Raw genomic sequence first — 21645 nt, forward strand, 5'->3', positions numbered from 1 at the left:
GAAACCCGCAAAATAACAGAAAATTACGAAACGTACGTGTATGTTTACAGCTGGTATATAAATCACCATACATTTACATTGCTCTTCTCATCAATGTCTTGTTATGAGCCCCTTTTTATTTAAATGCGAGTTTTATTGTCGCGTATAGCGCAGACAATTGGGTGCAAATTCGGAAATATGAGAGAATACACAGTAACTGATACACAAAGTTACTACAAAACACGTGCGCAGGCATATCGCATTATAGAGAGGGAGAGAACGGGTGTGGTGTGTGTGGGAAACACTAATGCTAACCTTTCGTCAAGTCATCGCCGTCTTCTCTGTCAGTAAAATCTGTGACTGTTGACGTTTACGCGAAAAAGAAAGTACAGTATACGGAGGAACGGACATTGAAACACCGCCACCTTTTCACGCTCATGAGAGAGAGAGAGAGAGAGAGAGAGAGAGAGAGAGAGAGAGAGAGAGAGAGAGAGAGAGAGAGAGAGAGAGGGGCGCGCGCTGCATGCAACATAGAAAGGGAGGGCGCGCTGGGTGCTTGCAACAATGAATTAAGACGTTATTAAACAGTAAAATATAAATGTAAATGGGGATCATGAAAAATCTATTTGTGGCGGCCAGCGCTGATTCTGTGGCGGTGTGCCACGAATAAATCAACGTATGGGAAACACTGTAATAAAATAAAATAAAAATAGACTAACACAAAAAAAATACACATGTATGCTTTACATCTGCCAAATATATAGACTTTTTTATGATGTATTTCCCATCAAGAAGCCTCTCGTGATGGTATCAAAAAGATAGTATACGAGTACACTCTCAGAAATAAAAGTACAAAAGTTGTCACTGGACAGTACCCTTTCAAAAAGGTACACCTTTGTACCCAAACAGTGCATATTAGTACTTCAAAAGTACATATTGGCAGTTCAAAGATACATATTTGTACCTAAATGGCACATATTAGGACCTTTTATAAAGTGTACTGCCCCAGTGACAGCTTTGTACCTTATACTTGACTTTATGTGTTTTCTCTGATCGGATAGCTCTCATTTGTTAAAACTGTTCCATTACATTTGGCCACATAAATGCGTCTCGTGAAAACGGAAAATGCGTCTTCTACTCCCGCGCAAAATGTAAATACACCATTCATTACTTCGCCTAAAAAAAATTTAAGACGATGTTTATGCAACAACAGGCGGCACTTACTGTATGTTGTACTGTATGTTGGGCCGGGCACGTGCGTCTCCTTGCTTGGCATGAGCTGGAGCGCGCAGTACAGAACAGCAGGAGAGTGACGGCGCGATGATTTAACATACAGGTCCATGACGGGGAAAAGCGTTCATACAACGCTCTCTCAACGTTTTATATCATTGGAGTTTGTCATTGGAGTTTTTTATTCGTTCTAGAAACTTTTTTTACTCGCTGTCATCGCTCCATAAAGCATAAGCGTGTCGTCTTTGTTTGTTTACCTCTATGCCGGCTATAACTTCCAGGTGACGTGCTTACGTTTGGGAGGAGTAAAACACTGACATGTGGTTTTCCTCTACCTTTGCTGTTTTTTTAAAATCTTTTCTCCGCCGCCCTGTCATTTCTCCGCCTTGTCTATGAGCCACCGAACTCTGCAAGCAACAGTGCGCGAGAGAGACCGACGCTCCGTCCCAAACCGCGTACTTCCATACTATATAGTAGGCGAAAAGCACTACTTCTCGTACTCTTTGCCTACTATATAGTATGGAATTAGGCTGTTTGGAACGCAGTGCGAGTGTGTTCACTCGGCTCCGCGCTTAACTGAAGTTTTTCCATTTTTTTATTAAACGTCTGCGTCACGCGACACAACAAATCGATTATGAAATTCGTTGCCAACACTTTTAGTAATCGATTTTTATCGATTTAATCGATTCGTTGTTGCAGCCCTACTTAGAATTTTGACAATTATGACGATACATTTTCTGTTTTATTGCTTTGACGTTTAATTTTCATAATTTTTTCTCATAAAATAATTTTAACACATTGTGATTATTTAAATTAAAGCTTTTGCAAGGTTTACCTGGCAGTAAATATAAATTAAATAAATATATCTTTGAAAAATGTATCGCGTTACAATGTCAGTTAAGGGGTGCGTCTGAGACAGTCTCATTTATACAGGAGCTGCAGCTCCCCCTTGTGTTTTTTAAAAGATGTGCATTCATTGCGGTGATTTGAAATCATCGCGATGAAGTCAAACAATCGCGATGAGACCATTATTTAATCATTGTGACAGCCCTAATTTCAATGTCATATGCCAATCTGTCTGCACACACTGCCACATAAAGTCAAACACACCTAATACATCACAAACTTATAATTACTATTAACTGTGCTGGCACTTCTTCTAAGAGCGCATACATTTCTTCCAGTTTTCAACAAGACTTGCACCAATGATGCAAGCGTACTTGTTTCGGGTCATAAAGTCTAGTGTGAATGCAGACCTAAGAGGGAATGAGAGGAGTGACAATCGCGCATGGGTACGGTAATGCAAGTAAGCCCTTATTCACACAGGATTATAAGCCAGGATGGGACACTAAATACAAAAATCTCAGTCTAAAGAGTGGCATCTTTCTGATCTACCAGCTGTGTCATGATGACCTTATTACATCAGTCAAAAAACATTAGGAAAGTGAACATGGAATGATGGAAACAACAATAAAAGCCATTTAAAAGAGAGGGAAAAAGTTGACAAGCCGGCTTAGTGACCTAGGAGGTAGACTGGTTAAACCAGAAACCAGGTCGATGGGAAAGCCTTGATCATTTCAGTTAAAGAAAAATCCACTCAAGCATTAGAAAATAAGTGTTAAGACTATTGAGGGACAAGTGACTCTTGATGTCTGTACTATTTTTATGGATTTTCACTTTCCTTTTAAAAGGCAGGGAGGTCAAGATAGTTGCAGTAATTGAACATGTGACCTGAACAGATGCACGCTGTCAAAAGAAGAAAAAGAGGAAACTGTATTTCCTGACTGAGTATATTCAAATCACAAATGCGTAAACTAGTGAGAAAGACGCTGCATCCTGATGCATACAAAAATGCCTTTTAGGAGAGACAATTGGCATGGGAAACCAGTCTGCTACGTGGGGAGAGATCATTAACATCCGTTAATCTGAACGTATTTGATATAAGAAAGACTAACAAAAACAACAACAGTTTTTTAAAACATTTCCTACAAAAATATATAGCCTACACCACCAGACTTAAATAACTGGTTGGATTGTGCCATGTCAGACTGCTTAAATAAACACAATATTGAAAGCAACACAGTGTTACAAGCTAAACCAACTTGTAAATTGCTTGCTTTTACTTTGTTCAACCCATTAAACAGGAAAAAGACACACACGTTTTAAAAATCTTGAGATTGCAAAAGGTACAGGGATCTAAAAATGGTGTCAATTTGAGCCGTTCAATTAATATTTTATTCAAACCAGTTCTTACAACCAGCTGGTAAGTGCAAGTACATGAAGCTCAATTTTAGTCTCACGCCTGGCCTTCCTGTGCCATGGACTGAGATATTTGCGCTTATATGCTCACAATGGATGTTGGGCTAGTCTACATGGAAACTTGGGTATTTATTGGGGTTTCTTTCAGCAGGACACACATACACGTGAATATGTCACAAACACTATATGGAAAGCCTCTGGCAAAGTTGGTTAATTATTAAAACATTAGTTAACAGTGACTGAGCACTTTCAATCTGAGGTAGGGGAACTATTTAAAGTATCTGTAGGTTCCTGTGTCTTACAAAAGGCGAGTTACTTGCCTTAACTGAACCCAATGTAAACAAATTATGAAAAAAAACGAATGGGACGCGCATTTACAGCTTGCTGTCAGTGAACTTTCATAATGTCAATTCTGTTTACCACCCATGAACCAAGATCTCGTATAAATGACTCAGTACTGTGGGTTCACACCAGAGTTCCTCTTAATCTCAGCCCATCCATGCATGCAGACAAAATCAACAACATCCTGAAAGAAATATTCAGAGGGCAAACAATAAATGTCAAAAACATATTCATATGCTATACAGCTCTGTCAACATGCTTCTTCACTACACTTGTATAATCTGTAAGTAAGCCTATTTGTCCTTGCACAATAGTCATGTGACTCTTCTGAATGTAGGTTATTCCCTCATGGAGCGATCTTAGCCTACTTGATACAAACACAACATTTCTGACCCACTGGTCCGCTGAGACACTTTCCAAGTACAATGATGCAGCAAATAAAGGACGACTGATATGGGGGCTGAACCATTGAACGTGTTGAAACAGAGCCAATATTAAACGTAAATGAATGTGCAAGTGGACTATGGATGATAGTAATGTATGAATTAGCAAGTACAGTTGGATTACTGTGATTAATACCAGTGTATATCAATACCAGTAATATCTCAAAGAGCCTTATAAAAACAACTGGCTTCATGGTGTCTTATATATTCACTTCAATTTAGAACAGGGCACTGAATAAATAATGGCAAATACTGGCAACATTTTCAAAATATATAGTAGGGTTGTGCGATATATAAAAAATATTGACATAGCGCAAATACGCATATGGCAACTACATATGGGTTTCCTGATGGTAGAATACCAAAGGTTGCTCTCTCCATAATTAAAGGGCACCTATTTCATTGCTAAAAACAACGTTATTTTGTATAATACAATGTGTTAGTGTAGTTTATGGTTAAAAAATAGGGATGTGCATTTATGTCATTTTTTCATTTCGATTAATCCATAGGTCTGAAGAACGAGTACTCGATTAACTGGGGGCGGGGCAATCAAAGGGGCGGGGCGTACACGTCATGGTGAAAATGAAAATATTTTGATTAAAACACTCAAATAAAACTTAATTTTGAAGAAACTACGACAGAACAATGAACACATAGTAGACTCCTAATTAATCAAATGTTTTTTAACAGAAACCTCTAACAGGAAAAGCTGCGTGATGAAGTGAAACTAAAGGGTAAATAAACACAAACCGAAGCCCTTTCTATTTGATGCACTCTGCATAATATTAAGCCTTTATACAACATAAATGTACAACGTGCATCTATCTGCATAAAATGCAAGACTTCAACTAAGGTTTCAACTAAATTATCAAAAAAAAAAAGAAAGTTTAACTCCCTTTGTGGATGTGCATCAAAAACAGCGCACTTTTAAACACGTCCAGTCAAAGCACAGGCTTCATAACATTAAGCAGCTAAGTGTTTTGCTATCATGCGCGTTTAGCTGTGTCGTGTCGTCCTCTTACCTCAGTCAAGATGTAATGGTAATGCTCGTATGGCTCTCTGTATCTCTTGACATTTGATGTTTAAATATGAGATGATAATCCATTGAACTTTTGACGGCGCTGTACATTTTGCACCTGACTGACTGTATTTCCGAAAATCACGACATCCTTTTAAACCATAGTGCCTCAGTGATGTGAGTTGTGGCTGGCTTCACGGGATCGGCGGGCTGGCGGGCTGCCGCGCTTTGCGCGGATCGGTGGGTTTCTGCGGTGCGGTCGCGCGGAATTATCTGTTTGTTTTTGAATCACGCATGGTAATGTTACTGATGTCATACGTCGGTCTGCGTAGCTTGACACAACGTCAAACACGCATCTCCAGACCCAGTCTTTACTACCACATGCGCTTGTAATGCTAACCAGACATCCAAATGCCGCCATATCCACAATAAATAAATAAATAAATAAACCCACATGATCATCGTTTTCGTGATCGATCATCGATGCCACGTTCGAGTACTCGAGCAATCGAGTACTCGTGCCAATCCCTATTAAAAAAACACATTTTCCACCCTGTAAACTTTTGTATCTTCAGATTTCACTCTCTTCCGGAAACACACCGATTCATGTACAAAACTCATCGATTTTAAAAGCTCTGTGTCCCTGATTGGCCAGCTGATCTGTACATTGTGATTGACCTTAATACCTCTGACGTCAGCTGAAAATGTGACGCTCCTTACCATGTTTGAAAGATTCGCTCGCAATGCTAACAGGAGTTAACTTACAGGCAGCGAGTCCAAAGCGATAGGAATTGACCTATGGCTAAGCCACACCCCCAAACATGATGAGCCAATCACAGTGCACATAGCTAACACCAATACACTCGGACATTCTCTGCTTCCACGTCCATTGAAATGCATTGCAGTTAGTTTTCATTTGTTTTTATATGTCATTTTTTTTTGTCATTTTAAGTTAAAAATGGTCAAACGGTGTGCATGGGGTACATGCAACTCTGACACTAGGTATCCTGTGATTCTGGGCAACGTTGAGTATTTTTTAACCCTTTCCCAAGCCACATCTCAATCAAGATAACGTTACGTGTCTGGTCTGGATTAAGTTATGCGTTAGACCACAATACCAAATAAACATGGATAAATTAAACAAGGATGTCTACATCTGTTCTAAGCTAAGTCAACAACGTATTTGAACATTATCTTTAACATCTCTAACGTAACGTTAGCCTAACATTAGAAAACGTTAACATTAGCTTCTAGCTGCGTTCAAAATCATGTCACTTAGCTTCATTAACGTATCTGTAAATAACCAAGATAACAAATGTTATTTGTAATAGCAATGTTGTGCTGAATGATTCATGTAAAAACTGTAGCACCAAACTAAGGGAGAGGTACTCTTGGAAAAGGTGGTAAAAAGGCTTGTCCTGGAAACATATACAACTTAGACCTGTACATATTTAATTTGATCATGATGGCAACGAGATGCGGTTTGTCGTGTTTACACTGTGACCTGTACATTTTTGCCTGGAGCTGAAGCTTTTCATCGTACTTCTCAACAATAAAATTATTACTATAACCCTCCAATGCGCTCCTTTTGGTGAATTCGAGATGATGTATAGTCTTTCTGTCTCCAAAAATCATCAATTGTGACAGCTGCCATAGCGCCCATCACCGAATGTTGATTGTTTGTCCGATTGAGGGGAGGGGGCGTGGCTTAGCCATAGGTCAATTATGATAATGTTGGTCTTCTCTACATCACCAATCCCAGGAAGTAAACTATTACCAACAATCTGTGTATTTGTTGTAGTCGAAGAGATTTACATTGTTTACTTTGGGGTTTGTACCTTTTGCATATCATTAACATGTACTAATACACACTTACACACCAAAGGAAATGAAATATTGTGAAGCGGACAATAGGTGCCCTTTTATGTATCTCTGCTGAAAGGGCGCCGCAGGTCCAGCCTAGAGGTGACAATCAGACAAGTGTCCTTCGTATGTTTCTTGGATATAATTACAACAAACAATGTATCAACAACTCAGAAAGCGAGGAGAACTAAAAAAAATAACACTTGATGATAATGAAAACTTGATTCTGACATGGACGCATAGACTTACATGCGACTGTTGCCAGAGTGCATATGTGTGGCAAAGTAAACAGTGTCTATTAGTCATTGTATTAGATTAAATTGATGATTTTATCTAAACACCAACTACATCGACTAATGTTACAATCTCACTAGCATGTTATTAAGACAAAAAATATTTTAATTAGTGTGAGGAAGCAGACATTTGATTGCCTTAATGCACACTTTCACATCACTGGCTATATTTCACTGCAGTAAAGGTTTATTGCACAATTACAGTTAACGATAATTCAATTGATTGATCATTTAAACGATCATCGATTATGGGGAATTGCATAAACTGACATCCCTAGCTCTGACGTGTTAAAAGGACACAAGGCAGCATTTTTATGTTAAAAAATCATCTTCGTAAGTCGGTATATGGTTAAATGACTCATTACATGACGAATGAAGACTCTCTCGCCCGCCCCTACCGTCTGTAGGAAGAATACCCCACTTGCAAGTTCGCTGTATCCGACCCGGTGTCCTTCAGTCTCGTATAGTCTTAGATATAGAACGCATTTACTCCCAGACACTAGGGGGAGCTAGTAGAGAAATAATACTCAGACTTGCCTTGTGTGCCTTTAAGCAATATGATTTTCATTATTTAAACATTAGGGGTGTAACGATATTACGAACTGAACAATCGCGATACACCACCCACGATACGAATCGCGAACCTCCCGTGTCGTGTCGCGGTACTCTCACGCCTCCTGCTGCCCATTGTTGAGGTTAATGTCACTTATCTCTGACTAACTAATCTATTTATTTAAAAAAATATTTGTATATATTTGATTAAATTGTATTAATAACGACTAATAAGAGCTTTTTAAATGCTGCTCTAAATAGTATATTCCAAAGTTACTGTTTTCTAAGTGCATGTCATGTCATGTGACTTGGGAGTGAGCGCAGGTCACAGGATGGCTGCTCCGCCTGAGATTGCAGATCCCCCGGACACATTTAAGTCTCTTGTGTGGGAACATTTTGGGTTTCCAGTGGAGTACAGGAATGGAATTCGTGTCGTAGACAAATCACACACAATCTGTCGTAACTGTGTGCGTGTGCTTGCGTTCGCGTGTGTGTGTGCTTGCGTGTCAGATCGGGTTAACCGAAGTGAAATAGAAGAGCGCGAGATCATTTTCCAGAACAAAAGTACAAATGTAACAAGACGTTGTCTGTCTGAGGTAAAAACACGGAGTTTACACGTTTGTTGCTATTTTAATCGCAACAGAGATTTGATTTGTTTATTTTTGCCTGTTCAGCACAAGTTCGCGTGTTTAATCGCCTCCGCTGTCACTGTGAGAAAAAAAAACATTAATTCATCTGTTTCATGATGTTAAACATGTAAAGTTATGCATGGTGTCTGTTTATCTGTTCTCTTCTTCACAAATAATTAAACACATTTTAACTTGAATGCCTTTTTTTGTAAGTCCATGATTAAAAATGAACATGTAAACAAAAAAATTTTTTATAATTAAAGCATGAAATGACGAATAATAAGTGATGGCAGAATTTTCAAAAGTGAAAGTCTAACGCGACCTCTGGTGTGTGTGCGTGCGTGTGTGTGTGATGATTACCTTGATTAGTTCATTACTGATAATAAACCCACATTATACTCAGATTTACAGATTCATAGTACATTTATTTCATGCATTAGTTGACTTCAACAGTAACATTTTCAGCATTTTAGCTAAGGAATGATATTCATCACCTGATAAACAGCTAATTACAGTCCTGCATTACTAAAGTTAAAGTTTAATTGATTTTAAGTTTGTTTGCCAAAGTTACTAAAGAAAACATCAAGTTATTTTTGTTGTTGTTATTAAGTTAAGTTAATCTATTGTTCCTAAGCATTGCTGGTAAAATGACAGGAACCCTACATCCACAGCAAACCGAACCGAACCGTGGCTCCAAAACCGTAAACCGATCCGAACCATGCAATTGGTGTATCGTTACACCCCTATTAAACATATTCTAATAAGACTCAATCATCATCGTATTGCATAACTTTAATCCCATCATCTAAAAAAGTTATCGCATACCACGTTTCCTTTTTAATACCGTGGATCCCTCTTATATAGCTAGAATGAAAATATAAATAAACACTTACATATAAAAAGGAAATAGAAGATAAACAGCATCTTATCTTCACTTTCCATCTGTTGCCTGGGCTCTTATATGTTAGTATGTATAAAACAGGCTTTGAGAAAGAAGTGACTCACTACCTCACATGAAAGATCCTTTGACATCTCAAAAAGTATTAAACAAAGCTCAGCCCTGAAGGAGGGAATGACGGACACTGTATGTGTATGTGCGGGCGTGTCCTTGTAATGATATATAAGACAACACAAACCACACCTTTGTTATTTCCACATAACAAAGCAGTATGATATTGTTACTGCAATCGCGTTATTCACATCTTATTGTATTGACCAAATCTTCCCTTACAAAGAACAGCGCATAATCATTTTAGATAAACACATGAGATATGTCAGGTATACATAAACATCTAATAAATTGTGTATACCTAAAGAGACTGACCATGATTCAGAATGATTTATAGTCTGTGAAAGGCCAAATATAATGAATCAATTATATTAACTAGATCAACGCGAATACTTGATTATTTCTATTCGATCAAAATCCAGACATGAAAAATAGCAATATTATTGTATGGTAACCCATATATCAATAGCATATCATATACATATACACTATTTCCTGTAAATTATAGTACATTACTATATAACAACACATCCCTCAACCAACATGAGCACTTACACTATTAACATCAAAAATCTCTTCATTAATGCAAAATTATAATGGGCTGCGAACATACAACTCAAGGACAATACTTACAAAGGAATGTGCCTCTGTTCAATGTCCACCCGAGTCAGTTCATCCTCCTCTACATCCGTTTCTCCTCCAGAGCTGCTTTCTGTGGCATCAGAATCGAAGGCGCTTTCAGCAGATCGCAGATTGGTGGTGCAACTCAAAGATAGCCGTTCCAATTCGGCTGGCATGGAGCCTCCCTTCAGGAAGCGTCCCAGTCCATCCCTCTCCTGAGGAGTGAGGGTGTCGTCACCATGACGCCCCCTCGGCCGTCTGGCATCCAGAGCGCCCAGTGTGCTGTCGAGAAGTCCACCCAACTGCTGCTGCACATGGCGCTCCACCTGTTTGGCCTGGACTACCTGCAGCCTCTTGCGCAGTCGCCTGAGTCGTGCCTCGATTTCCCCCTGTCGGCTCTGGCTGTGCTGGGTCCGGTCGGAAAGCTCCGCCCCCATGCAACCCAACGGATCTTGCTGGGTGGCGAGCGAGAAAGTCAATGCATCTTCGCTGCCTATCGGCAGAGAGTCTGAGGTTTTATCCTCTGTGATGTTGAAAGGTGTGACGGAAGGTGGAGAGGTTGCGGGAGGCTCTCCATTGCTGGGACAGTTCTGGGACGCACCTGTTGACTGCTCGGATACATCTCTCAGAGGACCGTTCCTTGTCAGTCCCCCACCGGAACTGACACCTTGAGTCTGGTTTGAAAAGTTTTGCTCTGTGGTACGCTGGCCACCGTTCAAGGTTACTCCATTGTCTCTGTCAGACCCAGGTTTAGACAATTTCTTTGCCATGCCGTTAACGGTGGTGCCTTGGATGGAAGGCGGCCCGCATGTTCCACCGCCTCCTCCTCCAGCATTCATAATGCTCTTTAGCTGCTCCTCAGAGATCTCCAAAGCCTGGTGCTTGCGCGGTATGAGATTAGGCAGAATGCCGTGCTTCTGCAGTAAAACGCCTTGAAGCTTGAGGGATGATTCTTTTGCAGAGGACACAGGAGTCACATCTGAACAGTGATATGAGGTAACGAGGGGCTTGCAGGGGCCAGCCCCACGGCTGGGGCGCTCCTCCGAGGCCTTGCGCTTGACAGCGCCGTTACTAGACACGAGGATGTGGCTGCCGGTACCGCTTCCCTCCACGCCGCTTGGGGAGAGGGTGGAGGAGGGCGGAGCCAGTTTGAAGCGTATACGGTGAGCTTCGGCCGGCGCGTCGGTCAGAGCGGGCGCCATTGCAGCCATGCAGCACTGGGAGGGGGCGGGCGAGGGGGCCTCTCCCGGTGCTGAGGCCAGCTCCACACCACCCACCCACCACTGAGCCAGAAGACAGCCTAGAGAAACACAAGAAATAAAAATATATTACAGGTCAGGTATAACAGTTTAATGTTGAATGACAGAAAGCAACCAAAGCAAACATTGTCATAGGGATAAAATTAGTATTAGCATAAATGCTATTCCCATTTGAACAAAGGGCACTGGTTTTCAGTTTGGACAACCCTTACATTTATTTTGATCTAGGACTAGTCTAATCCCTGTCCGGGAAACCGCCCTGTTATGATTTACTTTTATTCTTATTCAAGCAGCTGTACAAAGGAAGCTGGTGTTCACATAGCAATGTTCTTTCGGATGTCTAGACACATATGCACACTAACTGGTTTTGCTTTCGAACCCAGATTCCATCTATTGGCTGCAATCCGCTACAGTCCCACAATCACTTTTTGTATAAAAAGCATATGTCCCTAAGATTAAACAATTACTGTGTTAAACCTATAAAAAAAGCTAGACCCAACAAACAAAATAAAGGTTTCTTGAATTTCAGTGGTGTCATCTTTATCGTTTCATGCAGTTAAACCTTTATTTACTTAGTCTGGGATGTGTTTTTTTTTCACATTGCAGCATTTTCCTTGTTTAAGAAGATGAGGGCATGTTGTCACCCTGCCTGTTTATAATGACATCTAAGCTACCTATTTAACTAAGCTTTTACTAAGTGACAGACAACTTTGCTTCCAAAAAGGTCAGAATTTACGCTTTCCTTTTTTTAAAGTAGATCAGCTTATTGATTTGTTTCTAACTTTATGATTGTTATATGCTAGGTTTTAAACATTTCATGACCCACCAATTTAGAAGCACATAGTTAAAGTATTTAGATCTTAAGTTGTGAATTATGTTAGGAGGACAGAATTTTATATAGTGGCAAAGAGGATGTGGGAATATTTCAAGTGGACTCTATTTGATATGCTAAAGTGAATGAGAATATTATGTTACTGTACATGAACATGCATTAAAAACTGATGAAAGATAATCAATTCTTTCTTCACAAAATTCTCTATGTAGGGCTGCATGTTATTTAAAAAATGTGATCCGTGATAACGCATTCAAACACGTGATATAGTCCCGATATAATTTTATATTGTTGTTAGGGTATGCACATTTGCGATGTTATGGATGTTATAATATATCTTGTGGCCCTACCTCTGTGTAACCTATTACTATTAAAACTAACAAGCTGATGTCCTATGCCACTAGCCATACTGAAATGCAGTCCAGAAGTTCACTTTGGCTCAGGCGCGAAACCGCGACAGCACGCATGTGTCCGATTAAAGCATCTATAACCAAAACTTGTTATAATTTGATTACAAATGACAAAAAGTGGCTAAAATGACACTTCAAAACACTAACAACTTGAACCTTTAGAAAAAGGGGTGTTCCCAACCTGGGGTCTGTACCACCCTTGGGCTAGGGTCACACAAAAAAATCTTTGATGTCCATCTCACATTTGACTGTGCCTGCTGCGCTAGTGGTTGTTTTGGCTCACTTTTGAACGTGGTATCATTTTGTTACACTAACACTCTACAGCGTGCATCTGCATTTGTTCTAGAGGTTTGTAATCGTGGCACCTTGAACATAATCGATTCAACCACGAAGATGATCATGACCTTACCTACATTTGTCATATGGGGGAAAATCGGCCCAAATTCGACATGATTATATATTTGTGTGTGGCGGCCTTTAGAGAGGTGTCAGAGTTCATGAGGAGAGTGAGGGCGAGGGATCCAATATTCTTTGAGCACAAATAAAGATGCATAACATGTTCCACCAATATCATAAAAAATGGTTCGCATTTTTTATGCATATGCTTACAATGCCAAGACAATGTAGTTAAATATTCTCGTTTAAATGTTTTCTTCAATTTGGCTCAACGTGCCTGTCATACTAACAACAAAATAAAACAGAAAAATAGATTTAGAGGGATGGGTGTTCAGACTAGTTGTATATGTACTTTGGGGAGGGTGCAAGAAACAGGTTCCCTCGGCATGAGTACATGTAAAAAACAACAACTAACAAACAACCTTGTAATTCTGGAAAGAACATACCAGTGTGGAAAAAGGCAAGAAATACCATTTGGTTTGTTTATTATACTTAAGGACAGACAAATTTTGTCCTGATGTTTCCAATTCATCCATTTGTTTTGTTTCTCTCTGCAACTTGGATGTTATCTCAGCTTGATTTGTATGAAATACTGGGAAAAAACTGACTAAAGTTCTGGTACTACACTACTAAATTCACATGTGGACAAAGACACACAACAACAATTCAATTTAAAATATTAAGTTAAATCCTTGCAAAACTTTCTGTGGTTGTGTTTGAATCCGAATCCTTATCTTGCAAAAAGGGGCAAGATGTTTTTGTATGCCCCCTCAAATTTAATTTGAAAGTGTATCTTTTATAAACTACAAACCAAAAACAATAATGACTTCCTGTGTAGTGACACACTATGCAGTGTGAAACTAAACAATACATTTGGTATTGAATACCATGTCCATTCTCTGACGCGTCAATCAATGAGCACTAATCACATAACCCTCCCTGGTATGTCCTTTAGGATGTTCATAAAAAAAAAGGCCAACTTATCGTCATTGAAGTCAGGCCCATTATGCAAGAAAACTTAAATAATCTGTCTCTGTTCATTTATTCAATCCTTTCTGGGTGGAGTAAGGTCTTGTTATGTAGCCCTTTTCGCCATTATCTTCATGAAAAAGCTACTAGCCTGAACCACCATGACCTTACTTACATTTTTCTTAGGAGCTCTTCATTAAAACCACACCTACAGCAGCAAAAATTTTACAAAAACTAATAAGACTTGTTGAATTAAGGATAGGGCTGCACAATATTAAAGGTAAATGCGATATGTAGTGTCCTGTAATTTTCAAATATACAATATGTGATACAATAATGCTTAAACTTTATAAAATCCAAATTAGATTAAAATACATTTAATAACTGAATAATATATCAACCTACATCCACGTTTAAAGGGGCCATGTCACAAGACTTTTCTATGTCAAATAGATCTTTGGTGTCCCCAAAGCACACTTGTAAAGTTTTAGCTCAAAATACCATATAGATAATTTATTACAACATGTTAAAATTGACATTTTGTTGGTGTGAGCAAAAATGTGCCGTTTTGGGTGTGTCCTTTAAAATGCAAATAAGCTGATGAAACACTGATAACAATGATGGTGGTTTGTTGCAATTAAAACTCAATTGTGCTGTCAATTATTCTCTCGCTCTCTGCACTAAATGGCTGTGCCGTGGTTGGATAGTGCCGATTAAGGAGCGGAATTATTATAATAAGAACTCCTTATGACATCATAAGGAGAGCCAAATTTCAATGACCTAATTTTTCATGTGCTTGCAGAAAATGGTTTACCAAAACTAAGTTACTGGGTTGATCTTTTTTTTACATTTTCTAGGTTGATAGAAGCACTGGGAACCCAATTATAGCACTTAAACATGGAAAAAGTCCGATTTTCATGCCATGGCCCCTTTAACATTCTTTTTTAGGAAAGGAAACATTACTCGCTCTCTGCATAGACCTAATACTTTTTTTTGTATAAAGTTTTTTTTACTTAAGTCATTCAGTTATTGCATACCATTGGGATATGCATACTCCAATATAAACATTTGCAATATTCTGACGACTTCAATATATCATGCAGCGCTAATTATCAATGTATCGAAAGACAATAAGGATGACCAACATAATACTATTGATAGCGATTAAGCAAGCATAAAATTTCAGAGTTTAAATGAAAATATGCTCTTTTGGACAAAGAAGTTGAAAGATCACACTAGGCAGCATTAGGTTCATACAAACCAGTAGCCACATGCTCACCGCCTAAAACATTAAGGGGTGGTTTCCCGGACAGGGATTATCTTAAAACAGGACTAGGCCTTTGTTTAATTAGGAAATATAACTACCTTAACAAACATGGCTTACTAAAAACATTACTCGTGTGCATTTTGATGTAATTTAAGATATGTCAGTGCAAGTTGTTTTCAGTTTGGACAGCTCTTACATTTATTTTAATCTAGGTCTAGTCTAATCCCTGTCCAGGAAACTGCCCCTAAGGGTCGGCTTCCTGGACAGGGTTAAGATTAATCCACGACTAGGCCATAGTTATATTAGGACATTTACGTAGTTTTTACAAACATACCTTACAATAAGAAATATTTTCAGATATGCCAGTGCAAGCTGCTTTCAGTTAAGACAGCCCAAACAATCATTTCAGTCTTGGATTAGACTTAAGCCCTGTCCGGGAAACCACCCCTAACAGTCGGATTCAATGAACAGATACGGGGTACATACATGTAGATCAAGGCATTTGTCATCCCCCAATTCAATCTGCTTATTTGATCTTATATATTTAACTGATGTGGCTGTATTACTGGCCCTCAAACAAAGACATATCACAAGAAAAGCTCTGAAATGATCTGCACCACATATTATGATAACCTTCCTCTCTCACAATCGCTTAAAATGTGTGAAGGTCAAAAACAACTATTTCAATGATTTTTCATTGCTGGGAGGAATAAAGAAATATTTTTCTGGTGTCCACCACACTCAAACCAAAATTAGCATTTTTAATTTATAAAGCACAACAATTCATAAGCATGTTGGGCATGTCACTGCCAACCAGTGACTCTTAGTTTTCCCAGGATATTGTTTTATTTAGAGCAAAGCAGGTGTTTGTTTACACATGGAACTGCATTACAGACACTGATCTCAGCACAGGCCATAACTCCAACATGTTTACATGTAACAACACCACACACAGTGCTGTCCTATAACGAGAAATAAGAATTATTTTAATAAAATCTTTAATATATAGCATGTTCGGTGGCACAATCTACTAAAGAATGGTGTTGTAAATTTAGTCATTTCACTTTAAATAAAACTTAGAAATGTATTCATTCAGCAGACAAATGCAAAACATAAGGCCAAAGGCAATCTTTCTCTTGTTTTTTATTTTGTCTCTCAAAATTACAATCCAATAAATCTGGCTATATAATAATACTAATCTTAATCTGCAGACCTGTTTATAACAAAAGATTTCAGGTTTATGTCTCCTGATCAAAGTTCCAACACTGTCCCGTCTGATAATAAGGAAGTGTTTTTGAATGTGTAAACGTAGGTGTGTAAAAGAGGTAGGTTTATGTGCTATTAGGCCAAATGAAAAGTAAATAAACTTTCAAATCTAAGCTCAGATTAACCTTACCCAACTATGCACTCACCTACGCACCTGGTTTGATAAACAACTGCATAGGTCACTAGTTATTTTGAGTGCAATTAAGCACTACCTAGTTCTCTTCGGAAGACAACAATCTACAATACAAAGGACCAACAAAGAAGAATTTGTAACTTCAGAGATACAATGGCAACCCAACAATCTCAGACTTTGATTTCTTCCATATGGTATAAAAGTATTCACAGCTGGGTTAATTTACTCACAGAAGCCCTTTAAGACCAAAGCATTTCATTAAAAAAGGCTTCAAGTGAACAACAAAAATGGCTAATGTCTAAAAACGAGCCACGTTTGCTCTTCTAAAAGGGATGTTTTTTCGAAATCTAACAGAGTGCCAGGTTATTTCTTCCAAAACACATTAAACAGGTGGTCCTGTCTCCACCCATAGCCTTGAACTTTTAAGAGAGAAGAGCAGTCTTGATGTTTCCAGACAGTGTTTGCCTCTAGCTGGCACATGCTTTGCTTTTTGTTCTCATATGGCAATTTTTTGCACCCTCATGGTCTACTAAGTAGACGAGTTAAAATTATACTAATAGAGATATAAACAGAGTTATGCCTTATTTCAAAATTAAACCCAGCCTTGAGGTTTCAGAGATAGTTACAAACAACCTGTGACCTTGATTTATACCTTACACTAATAACTAACACCTACAGTGTGCTTCTTAGCATGACAATATTCAAACGGATGAAAGAAAGAGATTCTTTCTTTAAACGCCTCAAAGCAATAACTCGATGTTCCAATTCCCTTTAAATTCCCTCCAACAGCCTGTAACAAGTGTGGGAGCCAAGTATAACAATTGCACGCAGCTCAAATGCTGAGAACTGTGTCGGCCCACACAAAGGTAGGCCTATCTCAAATCAAACAAGTGAAAAAGGTGAATATAAATATTTTGATATACATGAGGCACAGAAAAAGCACACATTGTACATCAGTGTCTAAATGACAATGGGTGATGTGTTCTATCAAACGCACATGATCTGATCTCCTTTACTCATTTGTTGCGCATATATAAAATTTAATCCAAAAATAAATTCATAACTTCACCTTGAAAAAATTAAGTCACTTTGTCAATTGTGTTGATGCGTTACGTAACCGCTCTTCCGGTTAAGGAGGTGATGCAGGACTATGATCAATCTAGATGGAATGATAAGCAATGCACCAGCTGAGTCACGGGCTGACCCTAATGTTCCACACACAAACATTAACAAAAATTACAAAAAAAAGTTACTTCAAAATACAAAACATCCAAAATGGACGTGTAGTAAAGAACACAACAGATCTGAAACCAGGAAATAAATAAAGTGAAGAGATAAAAAAATACTTCAAAGGACACAGACACCACAATTTCTATTAGGGATCAATACAGACAGTATCTATCTATTAAACGAGGGGGGAGGTTTGGGTCTAGCAAAGTCTTTGTTTCAGCCATGCTATGGGACCACTTAACCTCATGTAAGAACAACATGGTTGCAGGCAGGCCAATAGGCCTCACCCAAATTTCCAGTAAAGCCAATTTTTAGGGTGTACTGTCTGTGTGTAATGCATATTAACGTTTTATAAAGTAGTTAGGGTCCAAATGTAGACAATATATTTAAGTTAAATCTCTCATGCAAGGTATAGGACAACACAACGTCAACGTTCGTAAATTACGAACAAAAGAAAAATCGTTAAACCGTAAACATCACGTGCAAATGCGGAACCCGTTTTATTGGGTCCGAGATAAAATGTGTGCTTGAAAAATATGCAACGTAACACCTTATATAATGGAAAAAACAGCGGGTTAGACTAACAACAAGGTTGAGCAGGTTCTGTTAAACATAAAGCCCTCTGCTGTCCACAGCGAGCCAAAATACCGCGGCAAATTTACATAAACGTTCAGATTATATCAAAATACGGGCAACGACAAGCTTAACGCCGTGGTTGTGTTTTAAAACCTAAAAATCAAGGGACGTTTTTGTAACGTTTCAGTGGGTTGAGATTAACTCGTGGTACGTTAACAAGTTACACGTCACAACGATTAAAATATTAATTTACTAAATAATGATAATAAATCTATCGATGGCAGTCCGGTTCAACAGGGCGAGAAAGTAACTCGGCCAAAAAAGGGGAAAAATAAAATATTATGTAATGCAGATAGTTACGGAAAACTCCCATGTGCTCAACGTGAAAGTTGTAACTGTTTACCGCCCGGTTGCATCATTTTTACTCTAAAATGCGTGTGTTAGGCACTCAGACACCGGGAATCAACTGTACTTGGTTAATTCTCTTTAAACAAGGCGGGGTGGTAAACACATTGACAAAAAAATACACAAAAATATGTAGTTGTCTCTAAATGTGGCGCCCTTAAAGGGCCAGTGCGTCTTTACTGTATTACAATTAATCTCTATGTCACTGTAAACCCGCGCAGGGCATATCCCGTGGGTGCCTGTGAACATTTCAAAACAAAATCCACCAAAAACGTAACCGTTAAAGCAATCCATACGATTTTGAACCGTAAACGAAAGCCTGAGCTAAATGCAGCAGACAGGCGCAAAGCCTAAAGCAGGATATACTGCGCACCCAACCCATGATCGCACGCTGCATGGGTTAACCTACTCGAGTCTCAATGCAAAATATGCAAAGTGAATAAAGAAACTTGTCAGATCACAACGTGCGTAACGTAATTGCCCACTACGTGTTTTCGTAAAGTTGATATACACGTATGGTTATGTCTGTACTGGCCGGGCTGATTTTGCAACCTTGATGGTCTGACTTTCAACACCGCCTACTTCACGGGTTGAACCAGAACAATCCGTGGAAAATAACTACCCGAACGGAAAGCGTCTTTTCTCCCGGTACGATCGGTGCCGCGTTCACCCAGTTAAAAGGCCCTAAACGTGCACATTTTCACCGCACGTCGATTTAGTGCATAATTGCATTAAAAATGTCTTAAGTTGTCTCATACTACCGAGTTTTAAACTAACAAAGAGAAAAGGAGGAACCTACCACGTGATGAGCAGCCGATTCTGGGGGGAAATTTACGTAATAAATCCCCGCGCTTAGGAATGATCGTAAAAATAATTAAACGGCCAAAGCAATGATCCAGATGCACAATCCACTGTTGCACATTCAGGTGGAAAAATCCCCGACCTCTCGCGCGCTCCGGTGTTCGGTAACCCCCTCCTCTTCCTCCTCCTCCCACTTCTCCAGGCTGCGTTTAGGAATCACGAAATGGGCGAAAGAAACGGGGGCAGTCGAGCTACAGGAGGCCAGTCGGCTGTTTTTTTAATCGCCCCCGACGAAAGGCCACGAAAACCGACTGAAATTTATCCTTTTCCGGTCGTTCTTTAAGCGCAATCCCTTCAATCCTGTTCCAAAAGACCTTTCGGGTACGATTTCGGCCAAAAGTCCGGTTTTATCCGTTTTTATTGTTGTCGTTCGAGGGGGAAGCGACGAGCTGGGAAAATGGCGGCTCGCTCCTCTCCCTCTGATTGTGACTCTGACAAACAGAAAGAAGCGGAGCGGCGCAGTGGCGGGAGAGAGGCGCAATACTCAGACTGGCCGCCAGTGGCGCATGGCTTCCTGCCGTTACTTGTTAGAACACTAGGGGGCGCCAGCATTAGACGTACATTTGCCATAACAGAAAGGGTTTGCTGAAAATGTCAAATTATAATTAAAGGTCATCACGATTAAAATCAACGTTTGCATTTTTATACAATATTTTAAATCTAAAAATTAAAGTAGTATATAGTGGGTAGTTACTACTATGGCCATGGGAAAGTTTCTAGAAAAATCTCAAGATACCACCAGAGGGAACTCATGGCTGAGACTGCAGCACCACCCTGGGCCTGTGAGCCGTTTTAAAATGCGCGAGGGACAGGAAGCAATCCAGAGAACTGGAATATGGCAGAATTACCATCAGATAAATGTAAAATTGCACTGGCATGATAATTAAACTTCAATGCATTTATATTTACTCTCCGTAAGAAAACGAAACTACAGATAAACCTTTTGAATGTACTGTGATAAACAGAAGTAAACCCTACTTGTATCAAAAACAGCCTTTAACTCAAAATGTTTTACATTATGAAACCTAGAAAACAACTTCCTGTTGCCACAGCCCCTCATAAATACAAAAACAGCACCATCTACTGCTCAAACTTAAAACACTACTAACTACCTTTTCTATGCCATTGGTTGTTTACCCACATAACTCACTAATGCATTAGAATTTTAATAAATATTTTTGTACTATTATTAAAATGCATGCATGTACAGAATGACTTACAAATGTGTCTGTATCATCTTAAAGATTCTTGGTCTAATTCCAAATCGATGGATTTCTGGATCTTCCATTATTACTCCCAAATGTATCCGACTACCTGGAAATCCAAGTTAATGTTCAACCTGCTGAAAGAAAAATAATACGGTTAGTTTATTAGAATTAGCTTTTTTACATTTCCAATATTTATTTTTGTACATCTGTATTTTTATACTACTAATATGAATTATACACCCAAATAATATTCAACATAATGTGCTTCATACCACCCCATTTATTTAAAATGTTTAAAAATTACACAAAGACTCGTTATTTAAATATTTCAATGTTTTATGTATCAGTGTGTCTTTCATTAGTTATTGTTCTACATTGTGGAGTCAGTTAAAATCCTAGCTTTATAATTGTTATTAAAAAAGTATTATACTTAAATAAATAGCGCTTCAGTAACTGCGCGCCGTAAGATTTGACGGAGCTAACGTTAACATACATGCTACGTTTCAAAACCCTGCTTGTATGAAATGTCGTCTAGATAGGGAGCTCACTAAGTTTTAAAACACAACCATGGTCTTTACTTGTTTAAATAAAATAA

At 38.9% G+C, this 21645-nt stretch overlaps 1 protein-coding gene across 1 annotated transcript in view; it reads right to left on the reverse strand.

The window, feature by feature from the left end:
• kansl1b (KAT8 regulatory NSL complex subunit 1b) overlaps positions 1–20290 on the reverse strand; it is a 59650-nt gene extending 39360 nt beyond the window's left edge. Inside the window, exons 1-2 of the mRNA XM_065277750.2 lie at positions 19781–20290; positions 10251–11538 (exon numbers count right to left, since the gene is read on the reverse strand). Of these exons, the coding sequence (XP_065133822.2) occupies positions 10251–11449 (1199 nt within the window). The 5' untranslated portion in view covers positions 11450–11538; positions 19781–20290. The remainder of the gene's footprint in view (positions 1–10250; positions 11539–19780) is intronic.
• Positions 20291–21645: the final 1355 nt, after the last annotated feature.

The sequence above is a fragment of the Paramisgurnus dabryanus genome, chromosome 3, assembly GCF_030506205.2.
Source record: "Paramisgurnus dabryanus chromosome 3, PD_genome_1.1, whole genome shotgun sequence".
Taxonomy (NCBI): domain Eukaryota; kingdom Metazoa; phylum Chordata; class Actinopteri; order Cypriniformes; family Cobitidae; genus Paramisgurnus; species Paramisgurnus dabryanus.